At 56.1% G+C, this 20802-nt stretch overlaps 1 protein-coding gene across 1 annotated transcript in view; it reads right to left on the bottom strand.

Annotated features, from left to right (window-relative positions):
- The window catches only part of LOC119104745 (myoferlin), a 32104-nt gene extending 11886 nt beyond the window's left edge, over positions 1-20218 (bottom strand). Inside the window, exons 1-12 of the mRNA XM_037228464.1 lie at positions 20148-20218; positions 14525-14635; positions 11730-11877; positions 10521-10741; positions 8867-9012; positions 8089-8283; positions 6383-6530; positions 4460-4636; positions 3800-3918; positions 2841-2941; positions 2135-2310; positions 974-1092 (exon numbers count right to left, since the gene is read on the bottom strand). Coding sequence (XP_037084359.1) covers positions 974-1092; positions 2135-2310; positions 2841-2941; positions 3800-3918; positions 4460-4636; positions 6383-6530; positions 8089-8283; positions 8867-9012; positions 10521-10741; positions 11730-11877; positions 14525-14615 — 1641 coding nt within the window. The 5' untranslated portion in view covers positions 14616-14635; positions 20148-20218. The remainder of the gene's footprint in view (positions 1-973; positions 1093-2134; positions 2311-2840; positions 2942-3799; positions 3919-4459; positions 4637-6382; positions 6531-8088; positions 8284-8866; positions 9013-10520; positions 10742-11729; positions 11878-14524; positions 14636-20147) is intronic.
- Between the last annotated feature and the right edge of the window lie 584 nt (positions 20219-20802).

Raw genomic sequence — 20802 nt, 5'->3', positions numbered from 1 at the left:
TGCGGCAGGGCAACAGGTGCTGGGTCACGGGGTCAAACAATGGGTCACCGGGCCAAGCAATGGGTCACGGGGTCAAGCGCCGCGGTCGGGGGTCAGGCCCCGGCTGATCGTTGGCGGTTGCGCTAGTGCAAATGGCGGGGGGGGGGGAGATGTGCAGAGGGGGGGGGGGGGGAGATGTGCAGGCAGTGGAAGCGATGACTACCATTCACATTTTGCTATTGATTTCCAATCACTATATTGCGAACACCGCGTTCAGAAAACGAGATTTATTTTGACACTATTCTGTACCAGCAGCCCAGTGGAAACGGTGTCTGACCGCGACCTGCCACGCCCAAATAAATGCACCAGGTTCTGGGATGAATAAAAGTCCTGACAGTTAAAGCGACCTAGAGATCTGCTAACCACCTTATCGCTGGGTCAACTTCATCCGAGTGCGACATGACTGCACGGAGATCAGAAGAGCGCCCGACTTCCGCATCATCTCGAGGCTTTCAAATGTCATCGCCAGCCAACGCAGCAAGTGGGTGCGCATTTTAAGTTTGTGGGCCACAACTGACACGGCGGGTTCAAGCCCGCCAACGGCGTCAGCTCAAGGCGCCCGGTCGAGGCCGGCCCGTTGTGAACTGTGGCCCACATACTCGCCCCTGGTGCAGAATGCAAGACAGGTAAGCTCGGCGCACCGGTGCAGGACAAGATGACGTCAGACTGTTAGAAGAGAGACACTGCTCTTGACAACGTTAACTATCGCATCGACAGAACTCCGCCATTCCAATCTGCCCCCCCCCCCCCCCCCCCCCGGCACCGCAGCTCCCAATAACACCACCGTTTCACTGTCTCGTTCACGAAACCACGACACACAACACTCTGACAAGTCCAAACTAAGGTGACTGTCCTCCGGCCGCCACTCCCGCCGCGCCGCCACTTCTGCCCCTCCCCCCCCCCCCCCCACGCGCCGGCACGCGCCGCCACTCACGTCGATCTTGAGTCCGTCCTCGAAGTCGATGGGCTCCGACGCCACGTTGGGAAACTCGCCCACGGTGGTGCGCAGCGCCACCAGACAGCGGCCGCGGTACGCGCAGCCCTCGCCCTCGCCTGTCGACACCGGCGCCGCCGTACAGCGCACCGCGGACGCACGGGGTGGGCGGTCTCTGTGTGCAGACGCTCGTCTGGCGCCGGTGTGGGCGCATGCACTGCATGCTGCATCGCTTGGTACATGCGCACCAGCTATGGGACACTGTGGTACAGGATCTTTGGGGAACGACGGTGCAGGATCTGTGGGACACTGTGGCACAGGACCTAATGGACCCTAATGGTGCACTTTGATAGAGAATCTATGGGACACTATGGTACAGGATTTTGAGACACTTCGGCACAGGATCTATGGGTCACTATGGTACGGGATCTGTGGGACACTAGGATACATGACCTAGGGGGCCCTAATGGTACAGGACCTATGGTACACTATGACACAGGATCTATGAGACACTATGGTACAGGATGCGTGGGATACTATGGTACACGATTTATGGGCACTACGGTGCAAGATCTATGAGACACTACGGTCAACATCTATGGTAAATGTGCACGAGCTATGGACACGAGCACGGGCAAGACACACGAATTCCTTCACTCAGTATGATAGCAAGCCGCATTGTTCGACATGGTAACTCCAAATGCAAGGTGAAGTGCGTTACAGTTCATTACCAAATCCGAACTTCTGTACCATGGCGATCCTCTTCACGGTTGTCGAGTATTCACTCAGACAGTGAGCGCACGGAAACAACCAATCGGCTATGCCAAACTCACACCAGTGGTATGTGGCGGGGGGGGGGGGGGGGGCGACTTGAGACCTGACGCTTGTCAAACGGCACAGTGCTCCAGCGCATGCTCAGATCCCTTCTCAGCCCCGCCCCCCCCCCCTTACCTCTCCCACTCCTGTCAAGGGCCAAGCCCAATGTCCTCCAGCCGATCCCCGGTCCCGGCTCCCGATCCCGGTCCCTGGTCCCCGGTCCTGGTTCCGGTCCCGGTTCCAGTTCCGGTCCCCGGTCCCGGTCCCGGTCCCGGTCCCGGCTCCGGTCCCTGGTCCTTCGTCCCTGGTGCCTGGTCCCCGGTCCCGTCCCTGCCGCCTTCTCACCCTCGTCGAGCGTCTCCTGGTCGTCCTTGCCGAAGATGCTGAACTCGCGCGTGCTGCCGTAGAAGTTGACGAAGCAGGGGCCGAACGTGGGCAGGAAGCCGTCCTCGCCGGCCACGCTGATCGACGGCAGCGGGATGAACGTCGTGCCGATCAGGTCACTGTCTGACACTCGGTCCCTGGCGGAGGTCACAGAGGTCACGGGCTGACCTCCGACCGCTGAAGAGGCGGCAGGGGTCACTGTCCGACACCCGGTCCCTGACGGAGGTCACAGAGGTCACTGGCCAACCCACGACCGCTGAAGTTCCTGCTCGAAACCCGGCCCTTGGTGGAGGTCACAGAGGTCACTGGCTGACCTACGACCGTTGAAGAGGCCGCAGAGGTCAGTGTCCGATACCCGGTCACTGGTGGAGGTCACAGAGATTACGAGCTAACCTCCACCTCTGGGGAGGCCGCGGGAGTCACTGTTTGACACTCGGTCCCCGGTGAAGGTCACAGAGGTCACTGGCCGACCTCCGACCGCTGAAGAGGCCGCAGGGGTCACTGTCCCACACCCGGACCTTGGCGAAGGTCACATACGTCACAGGCTGATTTCCGACCACTAGAGCCCGCAGGGGTCGCCTCCCGACACCCAGGCCCTGGCGGAGACACCGCGCCAGACGACTCCTGGTTGGGAAGCGCGCTCAGCCTCCAGTTCAGAAAGTCTCACCAGTCCTTCAGCAAGAGCTTCAGCTTGTTGGCGAAGGCAGGGAACTGGAAGCCCAGGTGCAGGCGCTGCTTGAAGTCCGGATGGTCCGTGCTGTACACGACCTGTAACACGGCAATTGCAGCACTGCAACCGGCGGCACTGCCACCCTGGTCCCAGCGTCATACACCTCAGGTTTGACATCACTCCTGGCAGACGTTTTGCGCATCGAAGACGAGCCGTAGCAGTCGACACGGCCGACGTCAGGCGAAACCTCACGGCGCAACGTCTGAGGGACCGCACAAACCAGCCGAGGACCCGCTGTCCTTCTGAGACTGACTGGGAAATGGCCCGACATGGATAGGGTCTCTGCTCTGACGCAGATAGCAGCGTGCATGGGTCCTTCCGAACTGGCAGGTAGGCCGGCATAGCTAGTGTAACATGCGGTGAGCTAAGGAACTAGTTTATACTGATTTTGACAAACCGTCCTCAAAAAGGCAACAGGCAGCCTGGAATAAATGCACAAACGTGAATCCTAAAGAAAAACTTGTTCTCGCTCGTAAGGGACAAAATGAAAATCTCAGCGCACAGGTACGCCACTCAGCGCATCCATCTGTCCTGGGATACTAATGACCGCGACAACGGAGATCAAAGACTTTAAAATTGCCAGGTAGTCATCCACTGCTATCGCCACGGCACATGCGCGGTATAGTGACGCCGCGCACGCTCAAGCCGGGAACAGTTACATCGGAATACAACCTGCGCGAAAAGCATGCCGACTCATAACCGTTGCTTGGCAACTTGGCTGGCACCGTGGCAGTTTCTTGTGGCGTCAATGACGTCGTTTTGTGCCCTCCTTGCACGAGCAACCAACACATGTATTTGGTAGCGACGCCTCAGGCTTGAGGCGGAGGCGATAGATATATCAGATGGAGATGATACGTCTGATGTCATCGGCAAGAAGCCCACTCCCCGTGTCTCACCGGCGTCTGCACTTCCTTCCCGGCGAAGCAGAAGACGAAGTAGGGATCGACCAGCTGCTTGCTGGATACGCTACCAAAACCCAGCACTTTCTTGACCGTACTCAGCGCTCCGGTGTCCACTATAGCAAAAGGCCGGGGGTGAGCAGGCGGAAATGGCACCATTTCTGAACGAAATATACACAAGCACAACACTTTCGACCAACAGTCGCCATTGAAACCCGGAGCCAGCTTAGAAAGACAACACCAATTTCCCGCGAAAGGAGAAATACCAACACGACAGAAAAGGCAGCCCGCTGATATAAACGACCTTGTTTTTTAAGACCCATGTAGTTGCCAGACATTTCCATTCTAGCGACCGCACCAGTGTCAACTCGACATACCACCTGGGATCAAAACTAGTACACACTTTAACTACGGGGAAGAAGCACGTCGAAGGTAGTACACACAGTGACACAGTGCACTATCATAGCATCCACCAGACAACGCGCAATGGGTGCGATTAAAAAGTCCGCGCGCTCCGCGTTCTGGACGAATGTCCTCAGCGTTCTCACGTTTATGATGCTTGACACGCATACATCCCTCCTTAATCTTCCTGTCTGCGCCCCTACCCCTCCCCCTCCTCGTCCTGCTGGCGGCGCCTCTGGCCGGCTCGTGACTCACTCCGCGGCAGGTCCTCCGCTTGGTAGACGCTCAGGTGGAAGCCGGCCGGCGCCAGCCTCAGACCGGCCGGGAACAGCAGGTTCTGCTCCACGTCCTCCTGCTCGGCGTTCCCCGGAGGCTTCAGGTTCGGACACTCATCGTTCGGTCCCATGATGGCGATGCTGACCTTCAGGTAGCCTGGCGACGGTCGAGCGAGGCGTCAGGAACAGCGGCACTTCACGTGGTTCTGCTCGACATATACTAACCACTATGCGTCTGGGAACGCTGAGATACGCGGTTTAACTCCCCGCAGCGTGCTGTGCTGTGCTGTGCTGTGCTGTGCTGTGCTGTGCTGTGCTGTGCTGTGCTGTGCTGTGCTGTGCTGTGCTGCCACGTGCTGATCTGGTCTAGTCTGGTCTGATGAAGCGGAACTACGAACTTACGCATTTCTCCATTGTGTCCCACAAACTTATAAAGAGGGAAGAAGCCGATTCGGCTCGCGTTTCCAACCCGACTTAATTGCTTATTAGGACGTGTTGGTAAGAATAAGTTGCTTTTGGGCTGTGAGGCAGCTCGATGCACCTCTAAAAAGTCCGTGGATTACGACCACAGAGCGTAGATTGGCACTTTAATTTCATGAAACTGGTTCATGCGGCTACCACATCCCAGCGTGTCTGTTCCGAAAATGCATGGTCTGACCCCGCGCGATCCCCCCCCCCCCACATCAAGGTCAGGTGAATGGCACGGACGTGAACGTTCAGCCAGGAGTGGTCACCACCGCCCACCGAGTTCCATCTGCGACCGTTTCAAGTCAATGAGTCTTCTTCAGATCAAAACTCGTGCGCCCGCACGGCCGCCCTCAGATCAAAACTTGTGCACCCACACGGCTCGGCATGGGAGCCTATTGTCCAAACTGTTGTCGGATTTCCTCCCGACTGCGGGAAAACGGGGCGGGGCTGTGTCGGCAGCCACGCCTTAGTTTACGACAATATGAGGCGGCAACTAAGGCTGGTCCTTGTGTCTCAACCGTCTTGGACCGTTGGTGTCCGAGCAATCGTGTCCGAACTGTCCGTTCACGGTGTCCGAAGTGATCGTTGGTGTCCGAGCAATCGTGTCCGAACTGTCCGTTCACGGTGTCCGAAGTGACCGTTGGTGTCCGGGCAATCGCGTCCGAAGTGTCCGCTCACGGTGTCCGAAGTGACTATTCGTGCCCGGGAAATCGTGTCCGATGTGAGGAAGCTACGCCTTCAAGTCGGGTTTCCAAACAAAGAGTGTCAGGCCCTTGTGCAGCGGCTGTCTGTGAGGAATTTGCATTGGACTGAACCAAACGCAAGATTACACACTCAGCCCAGACTGCATTTCATACTCATCGTCAAATTAATCACGTGCCATGATTTCGTTAGCGACCCACCACTCCAGGTTTCGTCGCCTTCAACTATTCCCCCCAGCCGATTCGCTATTGCGTTATGACACACACAGAACCGCCGGCCCAGCCTGTCCACATGTCGCTCTACACATCAGACCATCCTCCTCGCTCCTTCAGGGCCTGATCAAACAAAGTCAGCTTGGCTGGCGGTCATCTCATGACTTCATCAGCAACACACTCATTACTCCGTCAGACGCTCACGAACGACCCAAGGCACACGTCATACATGACTCCATCAGAACGTTGTTCGTGACTCTCGGCGACTCTTCAGCAACTCCTTTATTAGCTTTCGAAACAGGACTCCCACGGAGACTTGCTCCTGACATAATCGCTGAGTCACCCGTGCCTCCATCTGTGATTCCACCCAGACTCCATCGGCGACTCAACAGGGCTCGATCGGTGGCTGAACATGACTCCATCGGAAACATCACATGACTCCGTTGGCGACTATCCAGGACTCCGCCGGTGACCTATCGTGACTCCTCCGATGACTCCCCTTGGCTCCGCCAGCAACTCACCCATGACTCCGCCGGCATCCTCGTCGAGTGCGGTGAGCGCCAGCCACTTGTTGACGAAGGCGTGCAGCGGCTGGTCATACACGGTGCCCAGGTCCAGCTTGAACACGCCCAGCACCACCTTGGAGCGCAGCATACGAGAGTTGCACACCTGGCGGGGAGCACGGTCACCCGGTCAGCCGGTCAGCCGGTCACCTGGACACCTGGACACCCGGCCACCCGGCCACCTGGTCACCTGGACACCTTATTTCCGGTCACCTAGTCACCACGTCGCCTGGTCACCTAGTCGCCGCTCACCTGGTCGCCTTGTTACTGCTCACCTGGTCACCTAACCACTTGGTCACCGCTCGACGGTCACCTGGTCCCCCGGTTAGCGGTGAACCGGTGACGCAGCGATCCGGTAACGCGGTTGCCCGGTCCCCCGGTCCCCCCGGTCACCCAGTCGCCGGCCGACCAAGAGACGGCATCCGTATGGGTCAGTCCTGTGGTCAGTCCGAGGCAGCACGCTCGGAAACCGTCGCGAGCAGCGAAATCACTTCAGACCTGGCGTGATGGTGATGATGGCGCAGGCCCGTGAAAATTAGATGGCGTACAGTAGCAGTCCATCGAAGCTGACCACCTCTCCCTTCAACCCTGCATGGTGTCCTGCTGCGTGGCTGATGCTATCCCGCGGGTTTGCGTACATTATCGGTACGTTAGCGTCAACCACTCGGGACGGCGCAAAACGAAACGTTGACCAAAACCCTCAGCATTATTTTGCCGGCGAACTGGGCTGAAAATACTTCCATTCCAAACATTTGCGTGACAATGTCAATCTGTAAGCACCACGGTGGGCTTCGACAAGTAGACTCTCTGGGCCCAATAACTAAATGCACTGATGAATTGCAATGTGTTATAACAGTTATGACCGTATGAGTTCCATGCGTCAGGAAATCAAAGCACAAAGCTACTTCTTTGGGGGAATTAAATTATACAGTTCTCCTAGACTTCGGCGAGGCAACGGGCATCAAACCATCCTGTCATGACAAAAACTGGCTGAGCATATAGGGCCCAACCAGCCAGGGGCAGCCAGCCCCCATCACTCACAGGCAATTCATAACCAACGCTAAAAAAAACACCATTTCAACATATTTTTCCGGCTCACCCCGTCAGCCTCGGCTGGGTCTCGAGCAACGTCTGGCGTGATCTGACCCAGCTAAGCGTGACCTCTGACATTAAACAAACAGATCCTGCACACACGGAAACCGTCCTGACCGCGCAGATTACGCCGTTAAAGGCCAGCAATCATTACGCCGTTAAAGGTCAGCAATCTGAAGAATCAACAGCAGCCCGACAAGCACGATACCAACATCCGGCTGGAGTCCGGCAGTGACCTGCTACATCTGAGACCAGGGCCGCGCAAGGAAACACGACACTAATCCTCACAGGTAAACACAGGCATCATTCCAAACGATCCGCTCCCGACGTGGCACTTACACATGACGAGCCATTTATCATTAAAATGCAGCCGCTATTAAAAACACATCAATAACCAGCGGACTCAGCACATAAGGCTCGGACCCAAACAATGCACAGCACTATGCGGAGTCTTAACAGTGCCCACCCGCCCCACAGAGGACGCTGCTAAGGCGTGCCCGTGGGCCATCGGGCCCACGAGCACGCGCCGTACGACCATGCTCCTCTTGACCTCCCACATCACCAGCGCTCACCCTGAACTCCACCGGCGTGTCCCACACCTCCGACGGCAACTTCTTCATGTAGAAGAAGAAGATCTCGTCGTACCAGGGGTTGCAGGTGGCCTTCTGGACGCGCGTCGATTTGCCGTCGTTTCCCAGCGATACGCGGCAGGTGGGGTTCAGGTCGGAGCCGATCAGACCGCGCCCCTCCACCACCTTCACACGCACCTGTCGAGGGGAGGGGGGAGGGGGGCGGAACAGTCGGCTTCACACACGGTCCTCGGGACAAGGCCATTCGTGGTCACAAAATGGCCACCACGGACGCGATTCTCGCACCACATAACACGTAAACCAAACATGAGCAGCGGGCTACATCTTTAATGGCTGCAAGGAACATCAGACAAACATGACCACATCACCAAACGTTTCATGTTGGTTTCACTTGTGAAGCTACATGCTCACACACTTCCTTGCGGCGGACACGACTGGCAAGTTTATATTCCAGTATAACATGTATATCCCAATATCCCAGTATACATGCGCATTTTAGTACACAATGGATTACATTAAATTCCGGTACAGGTACGCATATTTCGGCCTTCCAGCCAGAGACTCCAGCTTTTATATACTTGTATCTCAAACGTCATACATGCCCCAGAAAGACACTAATCTGACATGCATATCTTAGCTCACTACAGCCCACTGCTTCAAACAGCCGCCACGCTGAGTCGAGCCTTCGCACTAGCGTACGCGTTCGCGTTCGCCTTCGCGTTCGTGCGCGCGCTCGCGTTCGCGTTCGCGCGCACCATACCTGGAACTTGGTTTCCTTGTTGGGAAGCAGGTCCCGGTACCTGGGCCCCGCCCCGAGGTGTTCCAACGCGGCGCTGTACTCGGCGCCTTGGCCCATGACAATGTCACCGCTAGATGTCGTCTGGATCGCCTCGTAACTCCCCACCGCTGCCGAGCCGAGTCACAAGTTACCAAAGTCGCCAACAAGTGGAGACAGAGTCGGTGATCGCTTTCTGTGCGCTTGTAGTTTCGGGACATTTATTTTCAATGTTTTGTTTTGTCAATGATTGCAAATTTCGCATAATCATCCATAAAGGCAACACAAACTCCATGTAGGCAACAAAAACGGGGCTTGTGTGGCGAATTACTTACATGCTACAGCCCATCTTTATGAGTGTGACTACCGGCCAGGTCTTCTACGGCCTGGACTGGGGACTCAAAAGTAAACCTGATCGCGGCGCGTTGCTATTTTCAAGACGCTTTAACGGAGGACAAAGCACACGGACACGCATGCTTTGTCACGTATGCACGCATACTCATCCGTAGGCTCCCTCGAAGAAGCTGTTACGTTCAACACCCGATTCTAGACTCCAACCCTTTCAAGATTCTAGCACTGGATTCTCCCACGCCGAATGTCACGACCGGAAACCGGAATTTACCAGCAGCAATCCTTCTCCAGTACATCTACGGAGTTCAAGTACACAGCAAATACGTTGGCGCACGGCAAACACGGCAAAGAACAGAGTTGACACACGGCAAAAAGCTTTGAGCGGCATCGGAACTCCAGGGGCGGTGGTGGCCGCCGCCACACAGGCCGCGCCCGTGTTTGCAGTATCCACAGCCCGGTTCCGGGGGTGGCTGTTTCACCGTCATGTTTATTGTGACACCCGCAGGTCCCAAGGCAACGCCGGTGACTGGCGGATGGGCCAGAAACGGGCCGCGTCACAGACGTCACACACGTTCCCCCTCGTCACACAGCCATCCCAGCCATACGCGTTCTCACTCGTCAAGACGCCCTTCCTCTCGTCACATAGCCATCCCAGCCATAGGCGTGATCTTTTGCCGTGGTGCCCTCCCTCTCGTCACATAGCCATCCCTGCCATAGGCGTGATCGCTTGCCAGGGCGCCCTCCCCCTGGAGTGCAGAGTGGCTTTAGTTTCGTCTTCAGCATGGCTCCCGCCAGTAGTCCCTTGACAATAGTTCGTCGCCTGGCTGCTGTCCTGAACTGGCTCTTTCCATCAGCCTCTAGGTTCCCTTCTGGCTGTAAACATATATTTTAGCATACGTAGCTTCGCGTCGCTAACTCCCATCATCTTCCGTATCTTCCCACGAGTCCAAGCGCTTTCTTGCCTTCCCCTTCTCCGCGTTCCATAAAACGACTTTTCTACATATTCCTCCAGCGGCCGAACCCACCCCCCCAGCTGGCGCTGTTGGCGTTGCTCGCACCTTCTGCGTGTCCCCGTTCCATTTTCACCTCGAGTTTATCTCCTAGTATCTCGACCATCCCTCCCCGGTCTGTCTCAAACCCCTCACATTGTATCGCATCACATTCCCGCACCATCCCCGCGAATTCCTCCCATCCCGTACCTTCCACCTCACCACCTCACCCTCCACCCTCACCTCTCAACCCCACACCCTCCCACCTAACTCACCCCCCCCCCCCTCCCACCCCTCACCTCTCGTGCCACCAGCCACGTTGGTCCCCGACTTGCTGCCGGCCGCGCCGGCGGCTGGGCCAGCCGCCGGCGCCGCCACCTTGGGCGGCGTGTACTCCATGCGCACGCGCAGCATGCCCGTAGTGGGGCGCTGGTCGTGATCCACCAGCTGCAGCTCCAGGTCCTGCGGGCCTTGGCCGCTCATGAGGTTGCGCAGCAGGATCGTAGTCTTGCCCAGCAGTCCTGCCGGCCGAGCCGCGGCGGCGGGTCAGGCGAGCGGCAGGTCACGTCAGAGGTCGACAGATCAGGTCAAAAGTAGACAGGTCAGGTCAAAGACCGTGAGGTCAGGTCAGAACTCGACAGGTCGGGTCAGAGGTCGCCATGTCAGGCCAGAGGTGGACAGGTCAGGTCAGAGGTCGACAGGTCAGGTCAGAGGTCGACAGGTCGTGTTGGGGATTCACGCCGCCGTACAGGACCAGGAATGGTGGGATGTCATGTAATGGTAAGAGGCTAGATAATTGTGAGAGGTCATGTAATAGTCAGAGGAATGGCAAGCGGTCAGGTATCCGTGGGAGTAACGGATGCTGACAGAGCACACTGACACAAGCGGTTGTCCGTGGTCAATGTAATGAAACTGAATGCAGTTAAAACGGAATGTAACATACTATAAACGCAATGGTGAAAAGCCAGAGGCGTAGATAGCCTATTGACAAGCACAATAACTTTGTTCACAATTCGCACTTGCAAACACTGCTAGGCCATAGCAACCGCAGCCCTGTGGGCCTGTCGGGTTGAAAATGATGAAAATGAAAATCTGCGGCCAGGCCACGCCGTCTGCTGCCGGTCGGTGTGCCGCGATCGTCGCGGACGACTCGCCAAGGGGACGCCAGCTGGGCGCTCAACGCCGATGTTAGTATATACTACAGAAGTATATACTATATATACAATAGAAGTACGTGGCGAATAACAATTGTCAGCCCTCGTTATGCTGGGGAATACTGGTGAACGTGTTGTTTCAACTAATATTTAAACATTTATACTAGCATTATATCAAAATGACTTGAATTTTCGATCAGAATGATTTCTGGTAACCGCGTACCTACGGCAATATCATCGACATTACCAACGCACAAACATCACGCAACCCGAACTCGCGCCTACCACCTTGGAAACATCCGTCACAGCCGACGTGACCTTCCAGCCCCACGCCCGCGGCAGCAGCAGTCGCACCTGTTGCGGCCGATATGGTCGTAGTCCTTCACCAGCATCTCCAGCTTCTCCTCCGCCGACGGCGCCTTGCCGGTGAGCTCCCATTCCAGCTTCTCGTTCCACTCCGGGTTCAGCTCTCCCTTCTTCACCGTCGTCTTCCGCTTGACGCCTGACGCACGGAAGGGGGCGGAGGTCAGTGACATGTCCATGGATATGTCGTGGGAGGAACGCGACAGCGAACGGGATCAGGCGCGTGACGCGTGATCTGGGAATTTCGGGGGCTGCAAAATGATGACTACGCCATGTACTGCGCACATGTACGTAGTACATTTTACGCCACGCACCATGCATAAAATGTGTCACGTCAGTGTATGTACGGGCGCTTCGCATCAAGTTCCGACGCAGGTCTGAGGATTCGGCACAGACAGACGTTTGAGTTCGGATATTGTCTGGCGTCGGGATCTTCAGCCTGCATCGACTTCATCAGGGCCCACAAACTGCGTCCAAGATAGGTCGGAGGGCTCCACGGCTATTAACAGTGATCTTTGAGCACAAAGAGCTTCCAGCGATTATCTCTGAAAGGAGACATCAGAAATCTATGATCGAAAAAGAGGCGATCAGTAATGATATCTGATCGAGAAGAGCTTTCAATCATGATCTCTGAACAACAAAAGAGCCACCAGTAATTATCTCTGATCAAAAAGAGGTCTCAGTAATGATTCCCGAACAAAAAAACTATCAGTAAAGATCTCTGGTCAAGAACAGCTGTAAGTAATGATATTTGACCGAAAAGAGGAATCAGCTATAATCAATGGCCGAAAAAGATCTATCAGCAGTGATATGCATCAAAAGAGAGCATCAGTAATGATCCCTGATCGAAAAAGAGCTATCGGCAGCGATCTTTACTCGAAAAACGAGCTCATAGTGCGTTTGGCATGCCTTCCTCGTGCGAAAGATCGGTCCTCGCCTCTGGCGACTATGACCACCACTCTTCTCGAGCCCCACTCCGTGCTCCATTTGGCCCGGCAGCCGGTGATCGTATTAACACAACAAACACTAGGAACGACGCCACCTAAGTGCCATCAGGTGCCATCGACGACGATTGATCTCGGTTGCGCTGAAAACTCTCCAATCTGTCTGCCATGCCAGTGGCATGGCCTCGACCAATGCTGCACGAAGAATGCTCGAACAAGCTACGCCCTTGACATCTCTGGAGGGTTTAGCCATAAACCCTAAACTCTCGACCACTGCAGCAAATAATCCCTTACGCCTGCAAACCGTAGATGCTCCGCGGAAGGGCACCTGCGGCCCGTTGCTTCGCCCCATGCGTCCACCCCTGCATTCACATACAGCTCGGCAACGACTCGCGCCCGCCAGTGCAGTGCAAAGCCTCCCCCCCCCCCCCCCGCCAGCACAGCCATGGCCCCAGAATCAAAACACAGCTCGCCCCAGCGAGAGCGCCGGGCTATTGTGTTGCCGTCGCATTCCGGCCACGTCGTCAGCTGGCCAGACCGTGGCCAGCCGTCCTGCGCGGCGGGCGGGGGATGGGGGCAGGCAGGGGCGGTCAGTGACCGGGGGCAGGGCCAGGGGCGGTCAGTGACCGGGGCAGGTCCAGGGGCGGTTAAGGACCGCGGGGGGCAAGGCCAGGGGTGGTCAGCGACCCGCAGGGAGGGTTAGGAGGGTGCAGTCAGTGCCGGGGGAGGGGCCAGGGGCCGTCAAGGACCGGGGGGTAGGGGCCTGGAGCGGGGTCGAGGACCGGGAGGGGGGCAGGGTCGGGGCCGTCAAGAACGCGACCGGCGGGGGGCATAGGGCCGGGGAGCGGTTTGAGACAGGGGGCTCCGACAATGGCAGCCGTACAAGGCCATTACAATCGGGACACGCTGTGTTTCGCAGTCAGGTCGTCTCTCATCTGTACGTGTCCCGAATCGGGCGACGTCAGCAAACCAACGCCGTAATCTATCACGGCCTGAACCGACCTAGCTGACCAGGCAGGAAAAGAGTCCAGGTCATCACGAGATGACTCACGCCAAACAATTATACACAACAGTTATACACAATACCAACAGTTATACACAATAAGCTCACGGACCCAGATTAATCTAATCCTAGCGCGAGCGACTTTCATTTCGCGCAACAGGGGGTGGAAGAAGGATCTCTCTTCACTGGATTCCAATGGGGCAAATCGCGAAAAGCAAAGTTCTTGGTGCTAGACAGGCACAACTGCATCCGTTTCACTTCCGGTTCTGCGAAATGCAGGACCTTACGACACTGAGGGAGTTGGAGTTTGCCTGATCGAGATCGCTCACAGGATTTCTAACGTGAATATGAACGCAAATCACGGGGGAAAGAGGTTATCTCTTACGCCACTTCACACGAACACTACCAATATTACGGCGGCCATCCTGCTGTCCCTCCCTCAACACTTCAGCCGTTCTGGCCGGCGTCGAAACTACCCTGACACGCGACAACCAAAACTAATGCTGACGCCGAAACTAACCCTGGCACCTGACCCCAAAAATGTCCTGCCACTTGACACCGAAACTACCCGGACATCTGACAACCGGAACTACCCCGACATCTGACATCGAAACTACCCCGACACCTGACAACCAAAGCCACCCTGAAACCTGACACTAAAACTGCCCTGACACCTGACACTGAAACTACCCTGAAAACCTACACCGAAACTACCTGAAACCTGACATTGAAACTACCCTGACACCTGACACCAAAACTACCCTGACAAAACCAAAAACCACCTTAACACCTGACACAACAAGCGCATGATCGACACCGGCACCACTGCCGCCACTCACCTTGGAACACTGTCGTGACATAGGGGTCACTCTTCCCCACGCTCTCGGCGTTGGGGAGGTTGGACGCGCTAAGCACGTGCGCTCGAAGCATGGTGACGTCACTAGTCCGGACTGCAACACACGGATAAATGCGTCACACAGTCCTGTCGGGGACCTGCGACAACAATGCAGAGCCATGGGATCGGGATAACCTGGGACTGCATGTGGCGACAAAGGGTGTATTCGCAGCGCACAAAGAATGTCGCATTATTCGTGACGACACGTAGAATCTTTGCCGGTCGTGTTCGCAGCGCGACACGATTTCTGTTTACATCTTCGTAACTTTCGTGACAGTGACTGGACATGCGAGATACTAGCATTTACGTTCGCACATGCTCTGCGTGCTCCTAACACTGGAAACTGCAGATTATGCTGTTTGGAACTAATAAAACATGTTCCTATCAGCCGAGATAGGCCCTGTGCGCGCAAGTGGGCTGTTTTTTAATTGAATCAGTTGTGCTTGTAGGTGTAGCAAATATTCTACGTGACGTCAATTAGAATCTACCGTCCGGGTCGCCGCGAACACCAAAATGCGCAGAACCTACGGGGTATGACGCCATGAATGACGTCGACGGTATAACATCTTAGCCACCTAGGTCCTGTGAATACACCCAAGATCTCCGCGGATTTCGGTCCGTTTCCACGTTCGGCAGCGACCCATCGCACTCCACGACACAATCAACCGCTAACGCCTGCATGCGGCGCCGCAGGCTTTTCTTCAAAGGACGGCACGATTGCTAAGCCTGCTGATGCGAGCGCAGGTGGGGAGCGTCGACAACAGGTGGCGCGGGAAAGTCGCTAGAAACGAAGCCTTCTCGAAAGTTTTCACAGGAATCGCACAGGTCTGGTCACCGGCCTGTCGTATGACACCGTCACTTCACTGTCGTACGACACCGTCACCATATGACACAGTCACAATATCCATCATCTATCAACTAAAAATGGGTGTCGCCGGTGATACGCCCGGCATGTATCAATCCCACCCGCGTTTATGAGCGGCGATGACACTGGACGTTCACAGGCAACGGACGGGGTCCGATTGGGCCGCGTCAAAATCAAGGCACCACTTCAACGAACCAGAGACGTGCCACGAACGTGCCAACTCGTGCGAAGACGTGCCAACTCCAACGTGCCAACAAACTGGAAACCAGTTCAACGTGACCGTGGCAGCCAGGGTGAGATACCAACGGAGGTATCTCAAGTGATCGCAGATAGTTCAAACAGGCGCATAAGCGGTTTCGCTTGTCATCAGGACTTAACGACGCACTCAGCTGCTGAGGCTAATACCGCGACGCCTGCTTCTCACTCCGACAGAAAGGGCCGACACCACGTGGAATCGAAACCCGGACCTCTGGTATCCCAGACACGCAAGCCTAGCCACGTCGATACCGGCACCCCGATAAAAGCGGTTTCGGTCTCATGTGATTTCAACGCGGACACGGCCTTGCGGTATTTACCTGCCACTCTCACAAGACCGATACTTACATGAAAGCTCGGCGCAAGAACCTCAGGCGATCCACTGGCATATTGACCCTCAAAGAAGTTCACCCCTCTCCCGCCGGTATTGATGTTCCCCGCGTCCACTAGGCTGGGCGTCGCGACTTGTCACACAGCCGCGTTTTTGTTGTTATTTGGGCTTAAGGGCGTCGCCGACATCCTTGTCACATCACGTGCTGTCGAATAGTCCTTTCGCTGCATGGGACAACCATGAGTGTTACTGTGTCACGTGATAACGTAATGACCCTATTCTGTACCACGTGGTAACCATGCCGGTTCCGCCGCAGTGTGTGTTGACGTCACGGGTTCCGCAGCACCGCGCGATGACGTCACAGGTCCCAATACAACCGTGTGATGACGTCACCAGGTCCCGATGCACCGTTGATGACGTCACAGGTCCCACTGCACCGTGCGACGACGTCATAGGCCCCGCTGCACCGTGCGATGACGTCACAGGTCCCACTGGCAACCGTGTGGTGACCGTCATAGGCCCCCGCTGCAAGGTGCGATGACGTCACAGGTCCCACTGCAACCGTGTGATGACGTCATGGGTCCCGCAGCATGGGCCAGCGGCCCGGTCACGAGCCGGCGCGCCGGGAAGCATTGTCTGCCGCCCCACCGCGTGGCCACCAGCCGCCCCCGCCGCCGCGTCCGCGCGGGTGTGCAAGACCATGACCCCGCGAGTCCGCACCAGCCCGCCGGTGGAGGTGCAAACTCCGGGCCCACGCGGCCCACACAACCAAACAACTGACGGTAGCAGTGTGCTGACCGACGGTAGCAGTGTTCTGACTGACGGTAGCAGTGTCCTGACCGACGGTACCAGTGTGCTGATCGACGGCAGCAGTGTCCTGACCGGACGGCAGCAGTGTCCTGACCGACGGCGGAAGTGTGCTGATCGACGGCAGCAGTATCCTAGACGACGGCAGCATTGTCCTGACCGACGGTAGCAGTGTCCTAGCCGATGGTGGCAGTGTCCTGACTGACGGTAGCAGTGCCTTGACCGACGGCACGTAGCGAGGGTAGCAGCAGATAAGGCCAGGTCGCTCATGTCAGCCTTTCTGACGGAGCAAATAACTTAGAATGGAAGGTTTTAAAAGCATTGCAGACGTTAGGGTTATTCCTATAACGAAGACGGAACCAACTGTTTCAGCATTTCGCAGCACTTCTTAGGGCCAAGTGTTTCAAAACAGTTAAGATCCAACAGTGTGAACGTAATACCACGGAACAGAATGCCATTCAGCGTTTGCGCTGCTATAGGTCTCTCTGCTTTCCCCAAATCTGATATTATCCAGCACAAGGGATCATTGCTCATACAATGCCTCCCGTATCAGGATATTGTGCAAAACATTACAGGGAAAGGACCGCAATCTAGGGAGACTGCAGGGAAATTTTCTGCACGGAAATTACAGCTGCGACTCTTCTTTCCCAGCTATACCATTCTCAGCAGCGAAAACGATGGATAGAAGCTACAAACTAGCACACTCAAACCGTTACTGTGCACAAAGCATTCACTACATCACGCCCCTGGAATAGGGTAGTGGACACTTGCACATTCCGAAAACAGCACATATGATGGACCCACAGGTTATGAAATGGCAAATCGAACACGAACACAGCAATTTAAGGCCATCCTAAACATCGACGCGAAATCCAAAACCGAGAAACGACACGGCTCTACAAAGCTGGAGTGAACTGGAGGGGGGGGGGGGGGGGGAGCGGCGGAGGGAGTAACGCAGATGAGGACGGGCTTCAGAACAATAAGGGGGGTCTACACACTCCTTGCCGCCCCGCCCGACAGAGGAAACAGACCATCACGAACAAACTTGCCGTACAACCACAGACGCAAGGGACACTGCATCAAGTCCTGCAAGGACACTGCATCACGTCACCACTGCATAAGACATCACGTCACCCTGCAACCCATTCGGCTCTAAAAATACACCAGCTTCAGAGAGAAAACCGTTATACATACACACAAAAGCCCACCCTTTGCTGTTTTCAACGTTACATACCAGGCAAACATCACCGAATAAACATTACAGTCTAACTCCACTCCGCCAATGACCGCGTTTGCTCGGCGCCCAATCAGCTCCAATGACCGCCGAAATGCGAGCCAGGTCCCACCAACGCCCCTTCCAACGCCCCACCAAACTTCCGGTTCGGTCCCGCCAGCAACCACCGCAGCGCCAGCTCCGTATCAGCGTTAATCGCGCCGTCCGTTCGCGCCTTCCGGCTGCGTCGTCTGCAGGTCAAGGTCAAACACACATACACCACACACACACCCTACGGGACGGCGCGGAGCTAACGGCAGACGCTGACCAAACCAACACCGGTCTGGCCACAGTCACCCCCACAGCGGCGGTGACGCCGGCAGAGGGGAGGGGGAGGAGTGTCGGACTCACGGGGTCTGCAGCGGTGTCATGCGACAGGCTAGCTGACCGGGTCTGTGACGGTGCCATACGACAGCTAGCTGATCGGGCTCTGTGACGGTGTCATACGACAAGTTAGCTGATCGAGCTCTGTGACGGTGTCATACGACAAGCTGGCTGATCGGGGTCTGTGACGGTGTCATAAGACAGGCTAGCTAATCGGGCTCTGTGACGGCGTCATACGACAAGCTGCTGATCGGGGTTTGTGACGGTGTCATAAGACAGGCTAGCTGATCGGGGTCTGTGACGGTGTATACGACAAGCTAGCTGATCGGGGTCTGTGACGTGTCATACGACAGACTAGCTGGCCGTGTCTGTGGCGGTGTCATACGACAGACTAGCTGACCGGGGTCTGTGACGGTGTCATACGACAGACTAGCTGATCGGGGTCTGTGACGGTGTTTAAGACAGGCTAGCTGACCGGGTATGTGACGGTGTCATACGACAAGCTAGCTGATCGGGGTCTGTGACGGTGTCATAAGACAGGCTACTGACCCCGGTCTGTGACGGTGTCATACGACAAGCTAGCTGACCGGTGTCTGTGACGGTGTCATACGACAGACTAGCTGTCGGTGTCTGTGACGGTGTCATACGACAGACTAGCTGACCGGTCTGTGACGGTGTCGTACGACAGACTAGCTGACCGGGGTCTGTGACGGTGTCATACGACAGAATAGCTGATCGGGTCTGTGACGGTGTCATAACAGGCTAGCTGACCGGGGTCTGTGACGGTGTCACGACAGACTAGCTGACCGGTGTCTGTGACGGTGTCATACGACAGACTAGCTGGCCGGTGTCTGTCGGTGTCATACGACAGACTAGCTGGCCGGTGTCTGTGACGGTGTCATACGACAGACTAGCTGACCGAGGTCCCCGACAGCGTCATACAAAAGTGCGGAGTACCGGGCTTGGGGCTGAAACCGGACCTATGCCGGTGCCGGAATGACGGCAGCTTATCACAAGACACGAAGTTGTCTTGGTAGCGTGCCGTGGGCCTGGCGAGAAGATCGCACGCCTCGACTGGCGAGATCGTCACAGGCACTCGTCAAAGCATGACGGGCGTAAGATGTGACCTGCGACTGAAACGCCTGACATTCAGGCCTTCAGGCTACACGCCGGCGAGGAACGCCTCGATATGTCCGCTGACGTCACCTGATTGTATACTTCCAACGCGGCGTGACGGTTGTTAACCTCATGTGTTTACAGTTACCACGCCCGCAATGCTTCCGTCCACATTTCTTGGGGCCGCCATGACGAAAGCCCAGAGAGCTATCTTGGCCCTATCGCCGCGGCCAGTCGCAGTGTGTGCGAGCGATAAGGAAAGCCGTCGTGAAGCGGACCAGCTACCAGTGGAGGAAAGCGGTCTTCGTCCGGAAAACTGTCTACCCGGACCCTTGCTCGTGGAGGACAACGCACGCAATGGTGTGTGCGCCAATATGTCGTCTTGGGACGACAATGATGGTGTTCTATTCGAATTCCATCGGTTCGATTTCACTGATGTTCTCGACTGCACGCATAATCTAAGCGCGTCCCACCGTACTTTTCCGTGATTGGACCTTGTCACAGACGAAGGTAAGGAGCACCTCGTGTGGTGTTTATCGCCTCACGGTCATTTTTTAAGTTAATTAAGTAAAATTAAGCCAAGGCTAAGTCCTCACCTGCGCGGGAGTATCAAGCCGGGCCACCGGGGGTCAGGGGTCACGTGGCCGGCGTGACGTCACCACGTCCCCACCCGCCGCCGTCTGCAGACCGGAGGCAAGCGTCAAGGGCGAGGGCAAGACACCAGTCCCGGTCCCACCACTTGGCTATTAGGAATTCCGATGGCGTATGACGGGCTGGTCCCGGCCCGCGCTGTCACAACATATATCGATGAAATCAAACACGCATCTCCGTGTGTTAGAGAGACGCGACGTCAAGCGATGCGGTGCGATGATATGTTGGAAGACGGCCCGCCACGCCCCCATCTCCCGGCTCATGAGGCTCATTTGCCACGTTTGGAGTACGTGGACGCTGTCTCACATGCGTCAGTCCTCCGCTTGATACGCCATGAGGCAGTGTTCAGTTGCGACACTTGGAACCGATGACTATCGAGAAACAAGCAGCGTTTATTCACGTCTGAGCGAGTCTAATTCCCACAACCAGCGCTCGCGTATCGGTTCGCGCAAACGTTGGCGTCGAGAAGAAGCGTACTTCTTCAGAGCGACTCGTGGTATCCGATTATTTCCTGGCCGCGACCGGGCGCTGACCAGTCCTTACAGGACGAAACCGGCATGAACTGCCTTCAACACAGTTAGAAACAACTTTCCTACTCGA

This window comes from Pollicipes pollicipes, unplaced genomic scaffold (assembly GCF_011947565.3).
Source record: "Pollicipes pollicipes isolate AB1234 unplaced genomic scaffold, Ppol_2.1 Scaffold_6052;HRSCAF=7182_pilon_pilon_pilon, whole genome shotgun sequence".
NCBI classification, from domain to species: domain Eukaryota; kingdom Metazoa; phylum Arthropoda; class Thecostraca; order Pollicipedomorpha; family Pollicipedidae; genus Pollicipes; species Pollicipes pollicipes.
The sequence above is the reverse complement of the archived record's forward strand: the minus strand, read 5'-3'. Positions and strand labels throughout refer to the sequence as shown.